At 53.2% G+C, this 19,352-nt stretch overlaps 8 protein-coding genes across 8 annotated transcripts; 3 read left to right on the top strand and 5 right to left on the bottom strand.

The window, feature by feature from the left end:
- Positions 1-1,274: 1,274 nt before the first annotated feature.
- On the bottom strand, positions 1,275-2,974 carry ATEG_03296 (3-oxoacid CoA-transferase; the record flags this gene model as incomplete). Its single annotated transcript, XM_001212474.1, has 3 exons — positions 1,275-1,588; positions 1,667-2,846; positions 2,912-2,974. The coding sequence occupies 3 exons, from the start codon at positions 2,972-2,974 to the stop codon at positions 1,275-1,277; spliced, it is 1,557 nt and encodes a 518-aa protein (XP_001212474.1).
- An 886-nt stretch (positions 2,975-3,860) lies between these two features.
- On the bottom strand, positions 3,861-7,664 carry ATEG_03295 (ubiquitin-specific protease UBP2; the record flags this gene model as incomplete). Its single annotated transcript, XM_001212473.1, has 9 exons — positions 3,861-4,438; positions 4,494-4,665; positions 4,718-5,138; positions 5,195-5,864; positions 5,920-6,471; positions 6,659-7,053; positions 7,122-7,167; positions 7,219-7,426; positions 7,479-7,664. The coding sequence occupies 9 exons, from the start codon at positions 7,662-7,664 to the stop codon at positions 3,861-3,863; spliced, it is 3,228 nt and encodes a 1,075-aa protein (XP_001212473.1).
- A 976-nt stretch (positions 7,665-8,640) lies between these two features.
- On the top strand, positions 8,641-9,651 carry ATEG_03294 (Tim17/Tim22/Tim23/Pmp24 family protein; the record flags this gene model as incomplete). The annotated part of the gene is made up of 4 exons (XM_001212472.1): positions 8,641-9,049; positions 9,110-9,229; positions 9,299-9,493; positions 9,557-9,651. The coding sequence occupies 4 exons, from the start codon at positions 8,641-8,643 to the stop codon at positions 9,649-9,651; spliced, it is 819 nt and encodes a 272-aa protein (XP_001212472.1).
- Positions 9,652-10,533: 882 nt separating this feature from the next.
- Positions 10,534-13,125, bottom strand: ATEG_03293 (uncharacterized protein; the record flags this gene model as incomplete). The annotated part of the gene is made up of 7 exons (XM_001212471.1): positions 10,534-10,755; positions 10,920-11,294; positions 11,366-11,873; positions 11,922-12,213; positions 12,368-12,582; positions 12,734-12,819; positions 12,952-13,125. The coding sequence occupies 7 exons, from the start codon at positions 13,123-13,125 to the stop codon at positions 10,534-10,536; spliced, it is 1,872 nt and encodes a 623-aa protein (XP_001212471.1).
- Positions 13,126-13,975: 850 nt separating this feature from the next.
- On the bottom strand, positions 13,976-14,506 carry ATEG_03292 (VOC family protein; the record flags this gene model as incomplete). The annotated part of the gene is made up of 3 exons (XM_001212470.1): positions 13,976-14,086; positions 14,148-14,350; positions 14,440-14,506. 3 exons carry the CDS (start codon positions 14,504-14,506, stop codon positions 13,976-13,978), a joined length of 381 nt encoding a protein of 126 aa, XP_001212470.1.
- Positions 14,507-15,378: 872 nt separating this feature from the next.
- ATEG_03291 (uncharacterized protein) lies at positions 15,379-15,929 on the top strand (the record flags this gene model as incomplete). The annotated part of the gene is made up of 2 exons (XM_001212469.1): positions 15,379-15,501; positions 15,552-15,929. The coding sequence occupies 2 exons, from the start codon at positions 15,379-15,381 to the stop codon at positions 15,927-15,929; spliced, it is 501 nt and encodes a 166-aa protein (XP_001212469.1).
- Positions 15,930-16,612: 683 nt separating this feature from the next.
- Positions 16,613-17,635, bottom strand: ATEG_03290 (uncharacterized protein; the record flags this gene model as incomplete). Its single annotated transcript, XM_001212468.1, has 2 exons — positions 16,613-17,494; positions 17,570-17,635. 2 exons carry the CDS (start codon positions 17,633-17,635, stop codon positions 16,613-16,615), a joined length of 948 nt encoding a protein of 315 aa, XP_001212468.1.
- Positions 17,636-18,006: 371 nt separating this feature from the next.
- On the top strand, positions 18,007-18,631 carry ATEG_03289 (uncharacterized protein; the record flags this gene model as incomplete). The annotated part of the gene is made up of 2 exons (XM_001212467.1): positions 18,007-18,078; positions 18,122-18,631. The coding sequence occupies 2 exons, from the start codon at positions 18,007-18,009 to the stop codon at positions 18,629-18,631; spliced, it is 582 nt and encodes a 193-aa protein (XP_001212467.1).
- Between the last annotated feature and the right edge of the window lie 721 nt (positions 18,632-19,352).

The following is a 19,352-nucleotide window of genomic DNA, read 5'->3' as shown; positions in this document are numbered from 1 at the left end:
GCTTATGAGTGCCACAACATGTTTTCGCTTCAGACTTGACCGGCAGTATTGGCGCTCGTATGTGGAAGTGGCATCGATGGGACGATAGAAGACAAGGAGATCATGAGGATCAGGGAGAAAGTACGACTATATGTACCTGGTAGAGTAAACTCAATTCACAATTTCTGTCGCTATAAGGGAGTATAGAGATCTTCAACCTATTTTGAAGCATAATGGCGATACCAGCATGCCCTGAAAATGCTTCGGGTCGGCTTAGCTATATATATCGGAGCAACAACACCAAGAAATACGACCATCCGCTGATTACTAGAACCAAATATAAAGAACTAGACAGATGACGATATACAGGAGACCTTATCTATCATATAATCTTCGCATGAACGCTCGAAATCGACATGACACAGTTCCTGCCTGAGGTCCCAGGCACCAACAGACCCTCCCGTGACCGACCATTTTTCCAACCATCGCGATAAGATCAAAGACTCCCAAAGACCTCCGATCTTCTTCACCACCCACCACCACATCTCCCACGCAGTCCATCATGTCCAAACCACCGGTACGTCATCGTGCCAAGGCTACAACAAAACACTCCTAACAAACCCACAGACTCTCCGCCCCCAGGCCATCCAATCCCGCATCTCCCACCTCCTCGCCCACTGGCCCGCCGACCCTGTCCGTCCAGCCTCCGTCTCCGTCCACTCCTACCTGCAGGCGCGTCTCGCCGAAGTCGATCCGACCAAGCAGTCGCAGCAGCAGCGCACAACAACCCAGACGACACAACCACCGCCAACACCGGACGCTCAGGGCCTGTCGGAGTCATCGCTCAATGCGCTTTCGTCGCTGCTGGAAGATCGCTACGCGCGCCGCTACCCACTGTCGCCGCGGTTGCGTCGGCCGCCCAGTGACCCGGACTACTATGATAATCTGATTCGGGAGTTTGAGGAGGCGCCGTCGCGAGACTGGTGGGGACGGTTGGGGAAGCGGGTGAAGGGGTTGTTCCGGTTTACCTAGGGGTTTACCGAGAGGTATAATCGGTGTACGAGTAGAGGGTTATTTATTTCGGACTGTATTATCAAATTCGGATTGTGGGCGTTGCGCTCCCCGGATGTGGGAAGGAAAAGACATGTACATATACGACTCATCTCAATCGACTTGGCATTGACGATTCCATTGCTATATACAATCTGCCAGTCCCGGCATGGAACACCGCTCATATCCATACATGCAAAATGCTATCGTCGTAAAAAGACAAGAAAGAAAAAATTTCTACACGCTTACAGCATGGGCTTCACATCATCGGCCACCTTGAACGGCGCCCCGGTCTTGCTCCGCACCTCGTCGACAGTCACACCGTCCGCCAGCTCGACCAACGTCAGACCGTCCGTGAAGTCGACGTCGAACACGCACAGTTCCGTGATGATCCGGCTCACGCAGGTCTTTCCAGTGAGAGGGAACTCGCACTGCTTGACGATCTTGGGGTTGCCCTTCTTATCAGTGTGCTCCATCGTCACCACGACCTTGGTGGCCGACGGGTTGGAGACAAGGTCCATCGCGCCGCCGAAGCCCTTGATCTTACCAGGAAGCATCCCTATCAACGCATTAGTATCCTGACCCTGACAATGTGTCTTGGGAACGAGGGGGTGGGGTGTGAGCCAAGGGAACTTACAGTTGGCCAGGTCGCCGCGAGCGCTCACCTGCATCGCGCCCAGGATAGTCAGATCGATGCGGCCGGAGCGGATCATACCGAAGGACTCGTCACTGCCGAAGGTGGCCGCACCAGGGAGAAGGGTGACGGTCTCCTTGCCAGCGTTGATGAGATCAGGGTCTTCCTGTCCCTTCTTAGGGTAGGGGCCCAAGCCGAGAATGCCGTTTTCAGACTGAAGCTGGACCTCGACAGAGGGGTCGACGAAGTTGGGGGCCAGCATCGGCATACCGATACCCAGGTTGGCGTACATGCCATTCTTGAACTCCTTAGCGGCACGGCGGACGATACGTTCGCGCTTGGCGGCGGTATCGCCCTTGCCCAGAGCAGCAGTGTCGTCGCCCTCGTCCTTAGCGAAGGTATACTTCTCAATGTTCTTAGGGGCGGTGCTCTGGACAACGCGCTTAACGTAGATACCGGGAAGATGGATGGCAGCGGGCTCGATCTCGCCAGGTTCAACGATATGCTCGGCCTCGACAATAGTCATCTTAGCATTACGCCCCATGGCGCCGTTGAAGTTGGCGGCCGCGAAGCGAAACTGGCAGTTACCCAACTTATCGGCCTTCCAGGCCTTCACAAAGGCGTAGTCGCCCTTAATGGCCTCCTCCATGACGTAGCTCTTGCCGTCGAAGACCTTCACGTCGCGGGGCTCGCCGTAGACGGCGACCGTTCCATCAGAGTTGTGTCGCAGAGGCAGCTCGCCCGTCTGGACAACCGTGCCAAAGGCGGCAGGGGTATAGAAGGCCGGGATGCCTGCACCGCCGGCCCGGCACCGTTCCGCCAGGGTACCCTGGGGCGTCAACTCAAGCTCAATTTCACCCGTCAAGTACATGCGCTCAAAGGTCTTGTTCTCGCCGACGTAGCTGGCGACCATCTTTTTGATCTGCTTGGACTCGAGAAGCAGGCCGAGACCGGCACCGTCGACACCGGCGTTGTTGCTGACCACGGTAAGGCCCGTGATCGACGGATTGGCCTTCACAGCATTGATCAGAGTATCCGGGACACCGGAGAGACCGAATCCACCAGCCAACAGCGTCGAGTTGGATTTCATGTCCTTGACTGCGAGCTCTGCCGATCCAACGACCTTGTTGATCTCAGGCCGAATGATCGTGCTGGAGAAAGCGCGAGCAAGAAACCGTTGGTGCTAAATTCAAGGAGACTGTCAGCGGCTTTCCTTGGTTCAACTTGCGGGCCACTGGGAGCCTCTACCTTGCTTGGGTTCGCAGAGAACTGGCGCGCGAGGCGCAGACACGTCGCCACTTGGGAAGGCATAGTGACTGACTAGTGAATCTAGGGTATCGTAGCAGATAGAAGCTTCCAACGTCGACCAAACTCGGTGGCTGATTAAACAGCAGCCTGGGTCAAAAGCTGCGGCGGAAGATCTCCAGACAGACAGACAGATGAGAGGAGAGAGTCACTTGGCAGAAGAAGTCGAGAGGGTCGGGGTCTTATATTGGGAGCTGGCGGGCGGGTTGATGCGGAGTTGCGGAAAGTCACCGGCGCTCTTCCCCGGAATTTCCCCGCACTGCTTGGAGAGAGTATGGTAGCTCCGATTCGATATTGTCACGACACTATATCTATAAGTCTACTCTATCTTGCCTATCTATATTGATCTCCTCTCATTAATTTCTCTCAGCCAGGGCGGGTTCCTTCACTCTCCCGATCGGACAGTCCGCTCCCTACACAAATGCAGAGCTGCAGGGCCGCCTCCGACCGACGTGGACCACCGGCGGCAGCAGGGCGGGTTGCGCTCCCCGTCCCGATCCGCGGGCCGCAAGCCGCTGACTCAGCATATGCAGCAGAACGCAAGAGATGCAATCAATCAAACAAACAGGGTATGTTAGATAGGTACAGATATGTACAGTACGAGATGAACGGACATGATCGAGATCGACATAATCACATGTATTCATAAGGTTCATCGGACAATCGCTCAGGAACGTAAGGTGGTGTGGGTGATAATCGAGGTAGGACCAAGTCCACTGCGCCATCCTCGTCCTGACAAACAGCAAGGGATGACCGGAGCAGGAGGCCGGCCTCAATGCGGTGCACTATGCTGAGCCCCGTCTTGGGTATTCGAGGTTCGAAGCATCGTCAATCTCTTTGCGTTTCAATGGGTTTGGCGTCGCGGCTCGAGCCGGTGTTTGATACTCAGAGCCTACCATTGCACATCCTCGACGTTAGTCTCTTTCGGCGTCCATTCTCCACTCACGGCATCCCGATTGCCTTCTGCCCCGGCCGGGCTCTTCCCCTTTTCTGCTACATAATGGACTTCTCCCGTACCTGATGTGCCCCCGTCCGGCCAAATCTCATCGTACGCGGGCGGCGGGTTCATGTCGACATCTTCGCTTGTTGACGGCCCTATAGCTGTCGTGGTCGTCGTGGCAGCTTCGCTTTGTTCGTTTGATGGAGGCTGCTCCTGCACAACCCGGTGCACAGGGTTGACCAGGCGGCTCTTCATGTCATCGTTGACATAGACTAGAAAGTAGGGCGTGGGTGGGTTCGCCCGCTCCTGGTTCGCGAAGATCTCGTCTATATCTTGAACTTCGGTCACATATTCGTCGTTGTACTTTCTCCACACATCGCGCTCAAAGTCGAAGATGTAGATCCAATAGTGACCGAAGGAGACAGACCCCGAATGGATGAAGACTGCGTACAGCCGATAGGCCAAGCTTCTATAGTCGGCAAACTGGCTGGAAATCATTGACTGGAGGTTCTTGATTTCTTGGTCGATAGCTGCAAGACAGGTCAGCCATAGACGGCCCTCAAGGAGAGAAAGGGCGAGACATACAGCTCAACTCGGATCTGGCCGCTTCAGAAAGTCGGGCAAGACCGGAAGATATTTCCGGATCAATATCAATAGCGTCTGCGGCAGTGTCTACAGAGTCTTTCATAGTGTCCAGATCGTCGAGGACTTCCCTGGCACTCTCAAACAAGGCTGGCATGTCGAATCCGTCCGCGTCCTGTAGCTCATGTCAGACAGTCTTCTTGCCACTCTCGGGTCCATGATCATACATTTTTGCGTAGTAACTCATTCCGGCGCGCCTCAAGTTGTCTTAAAGTTTTCTTCCACTCCCAGCACTGACGTCGTCGGTTCACCACTTCTGGCTTTTGGGTGTCCATGTACCGATCCATGTAGATCGTCTCCTTCAACTCCAGGTGATTGGTGGATTTGAACGAACGCTTCTTGACGGGATCAAATTGGACACGCTGGACTTGGATCTGGAGAATTGGAGGAATCCTGCTGATGGCGCCATACTGCTCAGCGACAGAATCGCCCACATTCACTTTCTGCACATCAAACGCGCCATCAATGGCGGCGTAGATATCACGGGATTCCGTTGCAACGTCGACCTTGATGTCGCACCACCATTCTTCTTTGGATCGCACGCCTTCCTTGGAAAGAATGTACGATTTGGCCTGCCCATAGAATAAGCTGGCGAGATTTAGACCATTAGTGTGAATCTTCAATCTTGGGGCGAGCTAACTCACTTTTTGACTAAATCCTGCTGCTCACCGTCAGGAGCGAGCGAATCTGGCTTGATGGCACACTGGCTCTGGAAAAGCACATTGTTGATTACTTCGGTCACATCCTGCTGCGCACCAATTTCGACCTCTTCCTTGAGTTGCCTTTGTGGATCGGGTGGTGGAACTGGTCGCGGTGGGACTGGCGGGGGCTGATCAGGGATTGGGGTGGTTTCTCTAGGACCCGTGGTACCTTTAGGAGAACCACTCTCATCCGCTTCCAGTGTTTCTTTGGCTGGGGCATCTGCCATCACAGTGTCAACAGCCGGAGGCTCGTTTTCCTTGTCATCATGGTGAGGCGTAGATGTGTCGTTCTTATTCCCATCCGAAACCAATGTCAACTCGCTGTCGACATCGCTTACTGTTGAGCGTTGTATCTTTTCCGCCTCGTGAGCTGCAGCCCCCTTGGGTTCATTTTCTGGAATTGCCTGCGGAGGTCCGAGAGGTCCAAGAACCGGCATGCCGTCGAGTTCACCAAGACCCGCTGGTCTATTGGCAGTTATCGTCGACCGACGACGTATGGCCGCTTCGTTCGAAGGACTAATCAACGTCAAGCGTGCTAATTCCTGACCAGGAGTAACACACGACGATGGTGACGTGATCATATTGTCGAACAGAGTCCGAAGTTCACCGAGGACTACAGGCGGATCAGTACGTCAGATCCAATAGTTAAGAGGCAGCAAAGCACTTACAACGTTGAGATCGCTCAATCTCCTTTTTCGAAACCTTGCGAGAGCCGACCTGCTTTTTGCCTAGGGTCTCATCTGTGATTTCCATTTTGAAGTCCTCGAAGTGCAGGACCATGTCGCGAAACGGCCGAATCGAAAAATAGAACTGCAGTAAACTATTCAGGTAACAGGTGTTCCCGATGTTCTGCAAGCCCACTGGCCACTCTGATACATTGCGGTCTGATTTGCCTAAAGGACCGGACACCAGACTGCTCAAGAAGGTACTGTTCTTGTCGTTCGCGATTAGTTGCAAGGCTTGGTTGTATTTTTCGGCCTGCGTCGGTGCTTCGTCTACACAGATTGTGTATGCCGCCATAATCGCTGTCTCATCTACCGTGCGGTCAGGTATCTGGAGAAGCCGGTAAGCATCAGCGACATCCATTTCTCCCGCGGTCGTTTCGCCAGTCTTGAAGAAATGCTTCAAGGCAGCGGAGTTTCTTGCATCTGCAATGATCTCGACGGCGCGCCTTGCCAGATCTCTGCTGGTTGGACTGTCGTTGACCTTATTGGCATTAGCTAACCGCCACATCTTTCAGAGTTCAGCTGTAGTACCTTGGCAGTGAACATGGTCATCACGAAATCATCGTTTGTGTTCGCGTCGACACCGAGAAATATATACGCTTGCTCTAAAGTAGCGACTCCTGCCGTTGACATCAGCAGCCATTTCCTCAGACAGTATCGAGGGCTCCCCGACGATTCTTACTTTCTTCTGCTGCCGACTTGATCCGATCGCTCCCTCTGCTATCGCCTATTCTCCAAAGCTGCGTGCGGGTCTCAGTCTCTTGGTTGGTGGCACTCAAGAACGCGTAGAATTTTCCGATAATGTTGTCGTCTGTGATTCGTTTGTCGCCATGGCTCAATCCAAAATACTTATAGGCATCGATGACATCGTCGTCGGTATATTTCCCTTCTGAATAAGCCAGTTGGACCGCCGTGTCAATGATGGCTTCGTCTTCGCCGCCTCTGAGGGTTCCAATCGTCTTCAGACACTTTAAATAAAGTGACGTTCGTGCTGGGTCTACTGAAACTTGGCGGTTATAAGCCTCAACTATGGAGGTAGAAGACATGTCTTCCACAACCCCCAAGTCTTCGTAGACGCTGGACGGTACATCAGTATATCTATTCTGAATAACTGTACATAACCAGTGGGACGAGAGGGGACTAACGGTGCTGATGCCAATTGAAATTCTTCCAGGCGTGAGGCTTTCCCATCTGTTGGCGTCATTAGTCCTGAAATGCCAATAATAGCTGGTAACGACTCACAGTTCGAACTGCCTAGCGCTTCAAGCAGCTCGCTTTTTGCTGAGTGATATGTAGATTCTAGTTGATGGCCTTTTTTCTCCAGAGGTGGCCTCTGTTCTATGAGGAGCGTAAGCTCGTGTATCACATCGTCGAGGAAGACCTTGAGGGGGTCGCGGTAGGGAAACTCAGCCCACGCATTGGGTCGAGGAGGCTCCCATGAGTTTTCGTGCTGATGACATGAGCAGCGGTACGGTATATTATAAGGATCCGGAGGCACAAACCTTGACAAAACCAAGGAATTCTAAGAGATCTTTACAAGGCATTCCTTCCACACCGAAACATGACATGAAACGCTTGTTGATCGCGGATATCGATTTGCTCTGCTGGCTATTGTGAAGAGCGTTGCTGATGTACGTGCGCAGATTCAATAGGACATTGATCGGCTGTGGCCGTCCAATACCTTCCATCCTGTCGGGCTGCGCTGCAATCGCCTCATCAGCCCTTTTGTATACCACGTCCAGATCGGTCAACATTTGCACCCATTCTTTGTGCAGGACCGGCGAGAAGACCCGTACAGTCACGGCGGCAGGACATGCAAGGTAGGAACACTCGTAATTGTACGTCTCGGCAGTCTGCCCTTTGCTTGTGACTTCGGGTGGTGCAGCATTGTTTCCTGGTCTTCCTGATTTATACACCAGATGGTGGACATGGTTTTGGCGACCCTGACTCGGCTGACCGATTCCAGGAGTAGAGCTCACAGTCACCTGAAAGTGGTATCGGCATTTTGAACATACAGCGGACACCTTTGTCGGAGTTCCTGTCGTACCCTGATCCGGCCGGGGCAGATAAGTTTGATTCGATTTAGTCAGGTAGATGTGGCGGCAAGCTGAAGGGGAGATAGTGTCCAGCGGCTGTCCATGGTAATGCTCAGGATAGACCGGAGGGACATCGGAGAGTAGATTTCGGCCGGTGTCCGGAGGATGGCTTGGATCGTATTCGAGGATATCTTGTACAAGACGTGGGGCAGTCTTGCCTGTGAGAGCGTATCACGGACTGGTTAGCACAGAGGGTACGAGGGGAAGCTTGCAATATCACTATTAACAAGAAATCTGTACCTGATCTTTGAGGAGACGACATGAGTAGGCTCCGACGAGCTCACGCGAGTCGAAGGATCAGTTCAAAAGACCCAGTAGGCGTTGGAGAAACCTTTCCATGTAGAGATGTCGGCAAGAAGTAGAGAGTTACCCGGGATGCAAACTTGGAGCGATGGAATTCTGGTGCTCCTCTTGAGTCGGGAGAAGATGACGATACAGCGGGGACCGCAATACTAGTTGGTTCAAGCGGGCAGCAAGCTTGGCAATGGTTCACGGCACGGAGCTGGGTCACTTTCGGCGGGGGAGAAATTAAGATGATGCGAAGCTGGAGATCAGGAATGTGAGAAGAATGTCCCTCCGATCTACACCTAGACCAAGGGATGGGAGCATCGGTCATCTGGTCAAGCAGTATAGTCGTAGCACCGGAAGCTTCCCACCTTGGGCGGGTAAGGCGGTGTCGCGCGGCAGAACGGACGACGTCCAAAATCCCATCTCCTCTACCATTCCCGGATCGCCTCGACCTCTCGTTGCGCTCGATCAATTCCAACCCCCTCCTCCTCCGCCAACCGCCACCATGACCACACATACCGAAGACCACAGTTACCACCCGAAAGATGCGATTGGAGCCTCTTTGAAGACCACCATGCTCACTGGTGGAGTGGGTCTTTTCGCCTCGGCCGTCCAGAACACCCTTGTCAGGAAGAACGTTGGCCCATGGGGTGTCTTCGTGCGGAGCGGCGGCACCATCGGTGTTTTCGGTATGGATACAATTGGAAGGGCTCTTTGGTGAGGCAATGTTGCTGACCATGGATTTCCAGCTGCGATGGGAGGTACCTATGAGTTCGTGAAGACCGCGTCGGCCAACCTACGGGAGAAGGATGATCACTGGAACGTCGCTTTGGGCGGTTTCTTCTCTGGTGCGATCTTGGGTCTGCGAGGTTTGTTCCCTTATCTACCGAACCTTAGAGCTTTCTATGATAGGGCACCGGTCTGATAGAATTGTACAGCACGGACGTTCCCCGCCCTCCTGGGCTACGGTGCTGCTCTGGCCACCGCCATGGGCGCCTTCGAGTACACTGGTGGCTCCCTGTGGGGTTACAAGAAGGACACTGATGTTGACGAATTCGAACGCCGTCAGCAACTGCGGAAGGCGTACCGGACTCCGGCGGAACAGACTTTCGCTGAACTGGGCGAAGGACGGGGTAGGTTTACTATGCCATGATCGTGTTTGATGTGGCTTCAGATTTCACTAACTGGTATCGCAGGTATCTATGGCCCCGGATATGCAGAGAGACGGGCTGAACGCATCAAGGAGACATACGGCATTGACGTCCCCACGTCCCAGGTTCCCGCGTCGTGAAATTGATTTGATTGATATTCCCTGTCCAATCTGCCGATTCCCTTTCTCCTTGTGTAAAATTACCACGCCACGTCGACCACCTTTAGCTAGCATCTTTCACACATCCTCCAATGAAGGTTTCCTTGTTCTGTTGATCATGGTTCACTGCGGTTGAATGGTAATGCGGAGAGTGGACAACCTCATAAAGGGAGATCGGGCCAATTGACTTATAACATTCGGCAGGGACAAGTGGTAGGAAAAGAGCAGTTCACTGGCGCAGCCATGCGTGCACTACGGGTTATTGCCTCAATTGTCATGGCCGAAGTACTCCAGCGATGTATGAAAGCGTGCGCACGACTGATGACATCTGGACCGCTGGGGAAAGGAGGACGCCAACCAATCACAGTGCGAGCTTATCAAATCAATCTTCGGTATCACGTGACTCCACACGCCTCTAAGGTATTCGGGAATATCCGCACTACCACCGGGACTATACAACTCTTCCTATGATGAGGAGAATTACCAGGGGACTGTACAAGAGTAGCATCCACCGCATCATCAATAAGAACATCAACAATCGTTACAGTGTGGTGTTTTTCTTTGACGGCAACCTGGACTACAAGCTGCGACCTCTGGATAGCATTGAGGAGGAAGTCCAGGATGAAGATGTGCTCACTGTGGAGGAACATATGTTGGAGCGCACGACCACCACTTATAGCGAGAAGAGAGACTGATCTGGCCACCCGTTCTACTCGGTTTGGTCGATTAGTACTACCCAGGATGCTTTCGCACAAGATGAGTCACAGGCAACTCACACAGCTCATGGACAGTAATACATTCGTTCAATCGTTAAACGTATTGGCAAGTCCCTTATAAGACTTCATACACATACAATAGACACAATCATGGCGCGGTAGAACTTTCCCTTGCCAAGCCAATCGAGGCGGTGGTACATGACAGCTCTAGCAAGTGAATGTAACTCTGGCTTGGGTCATTAACATTCTTTAGCTGCCGAAACGTCTGCAGGAGCTCTTGAAGCAGAGAGTTGAATGCCGCGTCCGTGCCTCGATTGCTGTATAGGAACTCGGCACTGAGCAGTAACGGGATGGGCATGAGGGGATGGACCTGTTGTCACATTAGTCTCTGCAATGAACGCCGCATGGGAGCGTTTCTACCTTGAAGAAATGAAACTCCGTTAGCCCCTTTGCTAGCTTGACGATCTCCTGCGCTGCGTTCAGGGCACGCCGCTGATACTCCACGACCCACGCCCCTTCATCAATAGCCCACACGACGGACTCCATACCCTTGTAGAGATGAATCACACTCGCCTGACCCATGATATGTGCGAAGGAGAGCATGGGGTCGCAGATCTGCGTGGGAGACGGGTAGTACTGGGAGAGGATCTGGAGGCGGTTGTTGAGGAGGCTGTCGAGCCACTGGTGCTGGTCGGTCCAGTTGGGGGCCGTGTCACCGTAGATGAAGCGCACGCTGTATTGCTGGGCGTGGAACAGGCTGCGGCCGCAGATGGTGGCGAGGATGACGCATTCGTTGAACGGGGACGTTGTCTGCGGTTTGACGTCCATGATTGCTTCGGACAGGAAAGCGCCTAGCACCGGCTGGCCGCTTTGGAACTCCCTCTCCGGCGCTGGGAGACGGGTGCAGATCTGGCCATAACATGGAGTTAGGTTGGATCGCTCTGGTTGTCTAGCGTTGTAAAGAAAGACAGGAGCCTTACCACGTGCTCGTTCAGGGTGATCGGCCAGTTGTTACGCATGCTGAACAGGTGGTCCAGGAAATAGGCCATCCAGAAGACCCGACGCTTCTCCTCGGTCTCGACCAGGTCGGCCTCGGGCACAGGCGGTTTCGTGGGACTGTCAAGCTCGTGAAGGCGCATCAGTTGCACGAGCCGAAACGCACGGCCGGCGCTCATCCACGCGGAGCGATGGAAGGTCCGCATGGACTCGTACGTTGCGATCAGAATCCATGCCTGGATCTCTTCCGTGTCCACCGGCGTGTTAGAGTCGCCTGAGAGATAGGAGAGTTCCAGCGTCCGCTTCGTCTCCTTGTAGAAGGAGTCTTGCAGGTGCTGGAATTGAGCAGAGAGGAGAGACGCCAGCGTCCAGACTGCGTACTGCAGACACCGGCGAGATGTCCTCTTCGCGGCGTTTCTTGCCCAGCTCAGATATCGACGCTGATGGAGGATCTGGACCGACAGGTGAACGCGGTCAAAGTACAGTTGGTTCCTGGCCACCCATCAGCCTAATTTAAAGAAGAGCATGCAAGAAGCTTACAGCTCTGCCTGCATCAGCTCGGTCATCGGCTCTACACCCCCGATTTCTTTGTTGCATATCGCGATCGATGGGGCAGAACTGACGCTTGTCATTGTGTTCAACAGTGTGATATCGGGCTCGGAGACAGTCATACTCTCGGTGATGAGCGGCGGCGGAATTGATTCAGCAACACTCGACGCGCTGGACACATTGGTGCCATCGGGTGGATCATCGGTCAACGGGGTCGACAAAGGGTTGAATGCGGACACAGGTGCGCGATGATGCTGCGCCGCCAGCCGATCCTCGAGCATTGCTGTGATGATGAGCCTCAATCAGCCCTGATGCCATGACACTAGGGTTCGTCGCATGTACCGACTCGGTTCCTCAACGCCTTTAAGTATCCTTTCTTCGGGCCCCGCGGCTGGCGCTGGCTGTTGACCTCGCATGTCACGTCGGATTCTACACACACTCCGCACCGCGGTTGCTGGCCATCGCAGCGGAGCTTGCGGCGCCGGCACTCCTCGCACGCTCGTCCTGTCCTCTGTCGCTGTCTTGTGGAGGGCCTGGGGGGCTGTCGATGTACGGTAGAGGCCATTTCGCGGGAGAGCATGATGCGATTCGACGGGAGCTTTCACGTGTGTACCAGCGGACAGGAGCGTGGGATTGACCAACTATATCCTTTCTGCTGATGGGCAGATTAGGACCATATGGTCTGGGCGTTGTTCGAGCCGTTTGGCACTGCAGTGTGAGCACTAGTCGCGGTAGTGCTGACCGGTCTGCATCGCTCTTCAGGCACCTCAAATCCGCCCAGGATTGAGTGTGTACACTCCAACAAGTGCAGCAAGCATGCAAGGTGTCTGATAAGATAGAGCGAAAGAACAGAGTCCTCCAGGTTCAATAGTTTGATGTTCAGAGGCAGCTGTGGAGGAGGAGGTTAATGTGTCAGACAAAGACATGGAGAATGCTGGTTGCTTACAAATAACGAGGCCCCTGAAAGGCCTCCTATAGTCTCGCATTTCTAAGCGCAAGAACAGGGTCTCGTGCAACAGACGATGGACCCCGTCAACGAGACCATCTTGACCAGCTTGTGGTGGATGAGGGCCTGGGGTACCTCAACCTCCAGCACGGGGACGGCCCGCACGACGTCGGCGGGGAATACTGACTGCAGGATCTCGACGATGCGCACCAGCGTCAGAGGGGCTTGCTCGCCGGACTTGAGCACCATCGTGTTGCCCGCCGCCAGTTTGCCCCGGGGCATGGGCCGGCGGCCAGTTGAAGGGTAAGATGCTCACGCAGACGCCATGGGGCTCGGAGATGACGCAGGAGTAGTTATTGCCCCGGTCGAAGAACTCGGATGGCAACTTGCATCAGGAATCCCACGTCGAAGGATGCGTCTTTGACGGGCTTCCCGTTCTCCAGACACAGCAGGAACTCCAGTTCCTGACTGTGCTTCTGCAGCTTGTCGGCCGCTTGGAGGAGGTAGAGCCCGCGCTCCTGGCGTGTCTTTCATCTCCATGTCTCGAATGCCTTTTGTGATGCCTGGACGGCGCGGTCTACCTGGTTGGAGTCGCCGGCTTGAACGACCGTGATGAGGTTTCCTTGTCGCCGGATTCACCACCGGGAACCGCTTGGATTGGAGGTGTCCGTGCAGGACCAGCGGTATTCACAGACGGGAAGACGCTGCTTCCATGGTGTTGTTCCGTATGCCGAGATTGACGGTGGAATTCTGTGCCAGGCCTCGGGATGATATATCAGAACACGTAGGCTAGCCAAGAGGACAGAACGATGTCTGTTAGTGTAGATGACAATCCATAGCAACAGTCTCGTCGTCGAAATCTACTCCGTACCATGCAAGGCTTGTTACTCCGACCCGGCACAGTCCGGCTATCCAGCCGGAGCAACAAGCACTGCCCAAGCCTCGGAAGGATCTGTCGGTCGACATTTATCCTACAAACACATACATACTCCGCGACGGTCGCTGAATCCTGTCTTGTCCTGGAATAACAGTTTCTATCTCTGCCTGTGCTTACGCAACACGCCCAGACACCCAGCTCCATTCCACCCCCGTACACCACTCATTTCTTGTAAGAGTAGATGGCAAAATTGTTCCCCTCGCTATCCTCAAAGTACTGGAACAGCCCCTTATCACCCTCAGGCAGGACCTCGCTCGCCTTCTTCCCGCCGTTCTGTTCAATCGCCTGCTCCGCGTTAGCCGGTATCCCCCAGACCACTGGGCGGACAACACACCTCCATGGCCTTGCCAACGTCCTCCACGTAGAGGTAGAGCTTCGTGGAGCCGGGGCCGGCGGGGATGTCATCCGTCTGGCGCATGGCGCCGCCGATGGGGAGCACGCCGCCAGGCACGGAGAAGGTCAGAAGCTTGTGCGCGGGGAAACCCAGCGTGGACGGCGCAAAGGTCCAGTTGAAGACGGCTTGGTAGAAGGCGGATCCTGCTTGTGTCAGATTGCTGCGTTCTGTCGGATAAATGCGTGGAGGAGAGTATAGAGACGGAGAGACTTGGGTGAACTCTAGTACTCACCGCGAGCCACGTCCTTGGCGGGGATCTCGAGCCCAACAGGGGTGCCGGCCGGAGGGATTGCAGACATGATGGTGAGTCCGAGAGTGAAGGGTTGTAGAGTTGATAGTATGGTGGTAGAGGAGTGTCTGGAGAATGGATCAGGAAGAGGTACCTCCCTCTCTCTGCTAGCTTTTATACAAGGGCCTGCCAGCCGGCGTCTTTAGACTTCATCTTCCGTGCCATTGCAGTCTCCATAAATCCAGACATTCTATGAACGACGAGCCTATCAATTGACGCATCCGCAAGACGATTGTTGATTCTTTATTCCGTGGAGGCCATCGTTTATCCGACAGTCGTGGCGGAATATCTATACTCTCGGAGATCTTTTATCCGAGCCTGACAGAGTAATTGTCGGTCACCGCGGAAAGACCATAGTCGTACGTGGTCTTTAGACACAAAAGCGTGGTCTTTCCGCGCCATGCGTTGGTGCCTTAAATATTCTAGACAGGCTATACCTGGGTAGTTTGTTTAGGGCATTTCTGTAGTTACAGTTATTAGTATGCTTTCTTATACTCGGCGCATACATTATAATAAGTCCGAACACGGGTAGGAATTATACACTATATATAGATAACTGGAAGGCATTATTCTCAAAGAAATATTAGCTGTATATTTCGATATAATCTATGATATATACTTAGAAAAGGTCCTCCGCGTATAGCTCTACCCGTGCCTAGCCTTCTTCATATCCTCGAGGACACTGAGAGCTCATAACACTCAACAACACATCTCATCCCGCCAAGAATCCTCGTTTGAACAATGCCACCAAGGATAATAAAGAAGACCACGCGAAGTAGATCCATGTCTTGGTGGCGGAAGACAACACTGTCAACCAGGAAGTCGTGAACCGCAACAGTCTTGTCTCTTTGCCTATAGACCCAGTCAGCAAATTTCACCAGAATGCTTGCCTCGGGGGAGGTGAACGACGTGACAACGGTCAAAGACGGTGAAGAGGCGTTCGACACAGTCAATGCTCGCTTGGATCAGGGCTCCGTGTTTGATCTGATCTTCATGGACATCCAGGTAAGCATCTCTGCCTCTTCTGTCAAACCCACCAGCGCTAACCGCAACAGATACCCAATCTGAACGGCTTACAGAGAACCCGACCGATTCGCGAGATGGGGGTAAATTGCAACAGCCCAGGACATACTGCCGAGCCCGTAGAGGTTCCTGGTTCGAAGGACATTTCTAATGAAGAGGGAAAGAGGTTAGTTTGTATAGAGCGGTTGAAAGGCATAATTCAGAACAAATATATTGAGTATATCTGTAGCCGCGAGTACCGTATCTATCCGTCAATATGTTGTTTTCTAAAACATGCCAGGAAATTTATGCAGTTCGAAGCCAGAGACAAAAGGGCACATAACAGAAATAAAAGAAACATACGGAAGGAAAAGATAGAAGACATGAACGATACCCAGCTGGGCGAAATGAAGAGATCAGACCATGTATAACTACTTGCCAACGCAGATATAGAAGTCATATTTGAGATTGCTACATTGTGCACCAACATCCGGGTTCCAAGCAAGGAAGTCGCTGAGAGATATCCGCAATCTTGGCACACCATTCACCTTGTTCAACCTTGTGGAACTTTTTACATCCGCTCACCATACCATCTTGCGTTGGAGACGGAGTTGCACTCGTATCCGGGGTTGTAGTAGTCGGCGAGGTTGCAGAAGGAGACTTGATACCGACACAGGCGTAGAAGTTGTACTACAAGTTCCTGCAATCATTGCCGACATCAGGATTCCAGGCCGCAAAGTTGGCCAAAGAAATGCCATAGTGGTCCAGAATCGCTTGGCATCCTTCACCCTTTTCGACTTTGTGGAATTTGTCTCATCTGGCAACCATTCCGGTCTGGGTTGGGGTCGGTGTTATAATTCCGGTGGGAGTCGTCGTTGAAGCCGGTGTCGTGGAGGTCGAGTCTCTGCCCACGCAGACATAGTAATCATATTTGAGATTTCTGCAATCTGGGCCAACATCAGGGTTCCAAGCCAAGAAATCCGCATTGGAAATATGGTTGTTGTGAGAACAAGAGCATTCATCTGCATTCTGATGAACCAAGCACGATGTCGAACAATCGCCATCAGAGCTTTCCAAGAATTCCGAACACAATCCACAACTTGCACGCGCCCGCTTATGGGTCTGCGAGATCATCTTCGGTCAATTGATACAATTCCTTCCCGATCTCTCCATTGACTCGATACTTCTCATCAAGTGTCGTATACTCCAGCAATTCATGCGTCGTCATCCGTAAGCCGATGATACTGCCGAAATCATCCCTTTCAGGGTCCATGCGACCCTCGCGAACAATTCGTCGAAGTCCGTCGAGATAAATCACTCGTGGACGCCCGCTTTCAAAAGCTTCTTCATCCGCGATGAAGATGTACGTGGTTGTAGCGCTGCCCTGCATCGTCATGCCCACCGACTCGATCACTGAATCCCGGTCGTCGCGCCACGCTTGAGGATCGCTTTGCTTCCGAGCCGCAAGATCTCTTTTGAAAAAAGGACGCATCTCACCATATTCACATGGTTCGATGTACCGTATAAAATACCGGTGATCGTCCTTTGTAATACACCCAAATTCAATAGGGTAAGAGACCTCAGGTAAAATGTCATAGATGCGGCGCCAGTCAGACCCAAAATTGAATATATCCGCATCGTCGAGAACGGCCCACCATGCTTCGTCGCTAAATATCTTCCCGTCTGTCCATTTCTCCATCATCTCGTCATGTCTTTTCTTCTCGTCCTCGTCGTTGCTGTAGTGCGTGCGTAGAAGCATAGGACATAGTTCACCGGTGTAAATATTATCGGCGTGCCACCGGAGTTTCTCACAACGATAAGGTCGAAGGATCGTGTCAATTTCTTCCATGCTGGGCTCCCGCGGGGGAATAAGTAAGGGATCCCCTTCACAGTTTGTCATCCACTCAGCGGGGATGAGCTTTAGGTCCAGAAATTCAGCCACAAGTCTTTTCCGCTGCTGGTCTGGAGTTTCAGCGGAAGAGTGGTCCCAGTTTGTCTGTAGGTGCTGAGTTAATATTTGAATGTCCCAAGTGCAAAGTAAAGGAATGACAAGGTGAAAAGAGGATCTTACAATAAAGTACTGCTCAACAGCTAGGTCGCCCCATGGGGGGCCAGTCTTGTCACACTCTCCAGACATGATCAGGATGGGGGTAGGTGAGAAGGAATGATGCCAGGTGGAAGAGGAAAATCAGCGATGTTCCCTTAACTTAGGTTGCTGCAGCCTGCGATGATCTCAGCAGGTTTCACTTTCAACTTTCAGCAGTACTTGCCCCCATACGGAAATAGTTAGCAGTGGGGCAGGAAGCACTACGGAGTATACGAAGTACTACATAACTATAAGGGACGGGGTATAAGTGACTGCTGACAAGAGCATTATCTCCGAGACATGATTCTTATATTTACGGAGTAGAGAATAGCATTATGACAGAATAGCCAGACAGCCATGCACCGACACTATATAAGGAACTGTAGACGTGCGTCAACCCACTCAATCCATCAACGCCCACCATGGCCTTTCCCCCGTCAGCCGGTAGCCTCCCTCCCAGTGCATACCAGCAGCCTGGGAGTCCCGACGACTCAGTATGCGGGCGATGCGAGGACGGACGTCTACGCCAATTTCCAGACAGGGGCGCGGGTGACGGTGAACTCGAGCAGCAATTACACGGCGTATATCCGGCAGCTGCAGAAATACCCGTATTTCGAGTATAGCTGGGATCAGCCTGACCCTGTGCCGGAGGATCTTCTCCTGCTATTCTCCGAGTTCCTAGAAAAATACGGACTGGAGGACGTCGGATACAATGTCTACTACGGGGCGCAAGGCTTGTCCAACGTGTTGGATCAGTTGACCGTCAACGTGTTCAAGATCTTCGATGGATCCTTCATCGATGCGCTGCACGGCGGTGACGTGAAAGGCCTCCATACCAACGGGGAGATCTACACCAGGGTGGGCTGCACGGCTCGGGGCGGACGTTCTGTTCTCGTCGCAGTAGTGGCGGCCAGCCGGCCGGCCAACGGCACGGGGGTCCGGCTGGTGGTGCAGACACCCACCGGGCACAAGCTGATCATGGCGTCGAAGCTACTCGTCAGTATCCCACCGCTCTTGAAGAATATGCAGCCATCCGAATCGACCTGACGGGACGAGAGAGGGAGCTCTTCTCGCGATGGAAGTTCAGCGGGTATTACACACTGTTGGTCAACAACACCGGACTGCCGTCGGGATATCGGTTCCGCAACGCCAATGCCGAGACGATGGCCAATATCCCTCCTTTGCCGGCGCCGTACCAGGTCATGGAAACCCAAATTCCGGGGATCTTCTACATCTGGTATGGTAGTCCGTATTGTACGCGATGCAGGAGGCGGCGGTGAAGGCGGATGTGGTGGAGGTGATCGGTCAGTTGCGGTCGACGGTGGAAGTGAAGACGACGAGCGTCCCACAGGTTGTGGCGTTCAACAGCCACACACCGTTCAAACTGGTGGTGGATGCCGAGGCCATCGGCGGGGGGTTCTATGGGGAGGTTGCGGGCCTGCAGGGGTATTGGAACACCTGGTATACGGGAGCGGCGGTGATTTCGCACAGTTCGGCGATCTTGTGGAATTTCACGGAGGCGTTGTTGCCGGAGATGATCGCGTGAGGATCCACCGAGTACGGAGTAGACATTCCAGGAGTGAATAGTTATGCCTCGGGCATGACAGGCAGTCAGTCCACTGACTAGAAGTCCATCATCAATAGAGCGAGAGTACGCAGGGGGGAATAGGGAATATGATCTCACCTCCTCACTTGTCCGGGGAAGGGGAATGATGATGATGATGATGATATGACTGAAGATTATGAAGAATGGTAGCACGGGGATGAC

This window comes from Aspergillus terreus, genomic scaffold (assembly GCF_000149615.1).
Source record: "Aspergillus terreus NIH2624 scaffold_4 genomic scaffold, whole genome shotgun sequence".
In the NCBI taxonomy this organism is placed as follows: Eukaryota; Fungi; Ascomycota; class Eurotiomycetes; order Eurotiales; family Aspergillaceae; genus Aspergillus; species Aspergillus terreus.
Note: the sequence above shows the minus strand (reverse complement) of the source record. Positions and strands in the feature narration are given on the sequence as shown.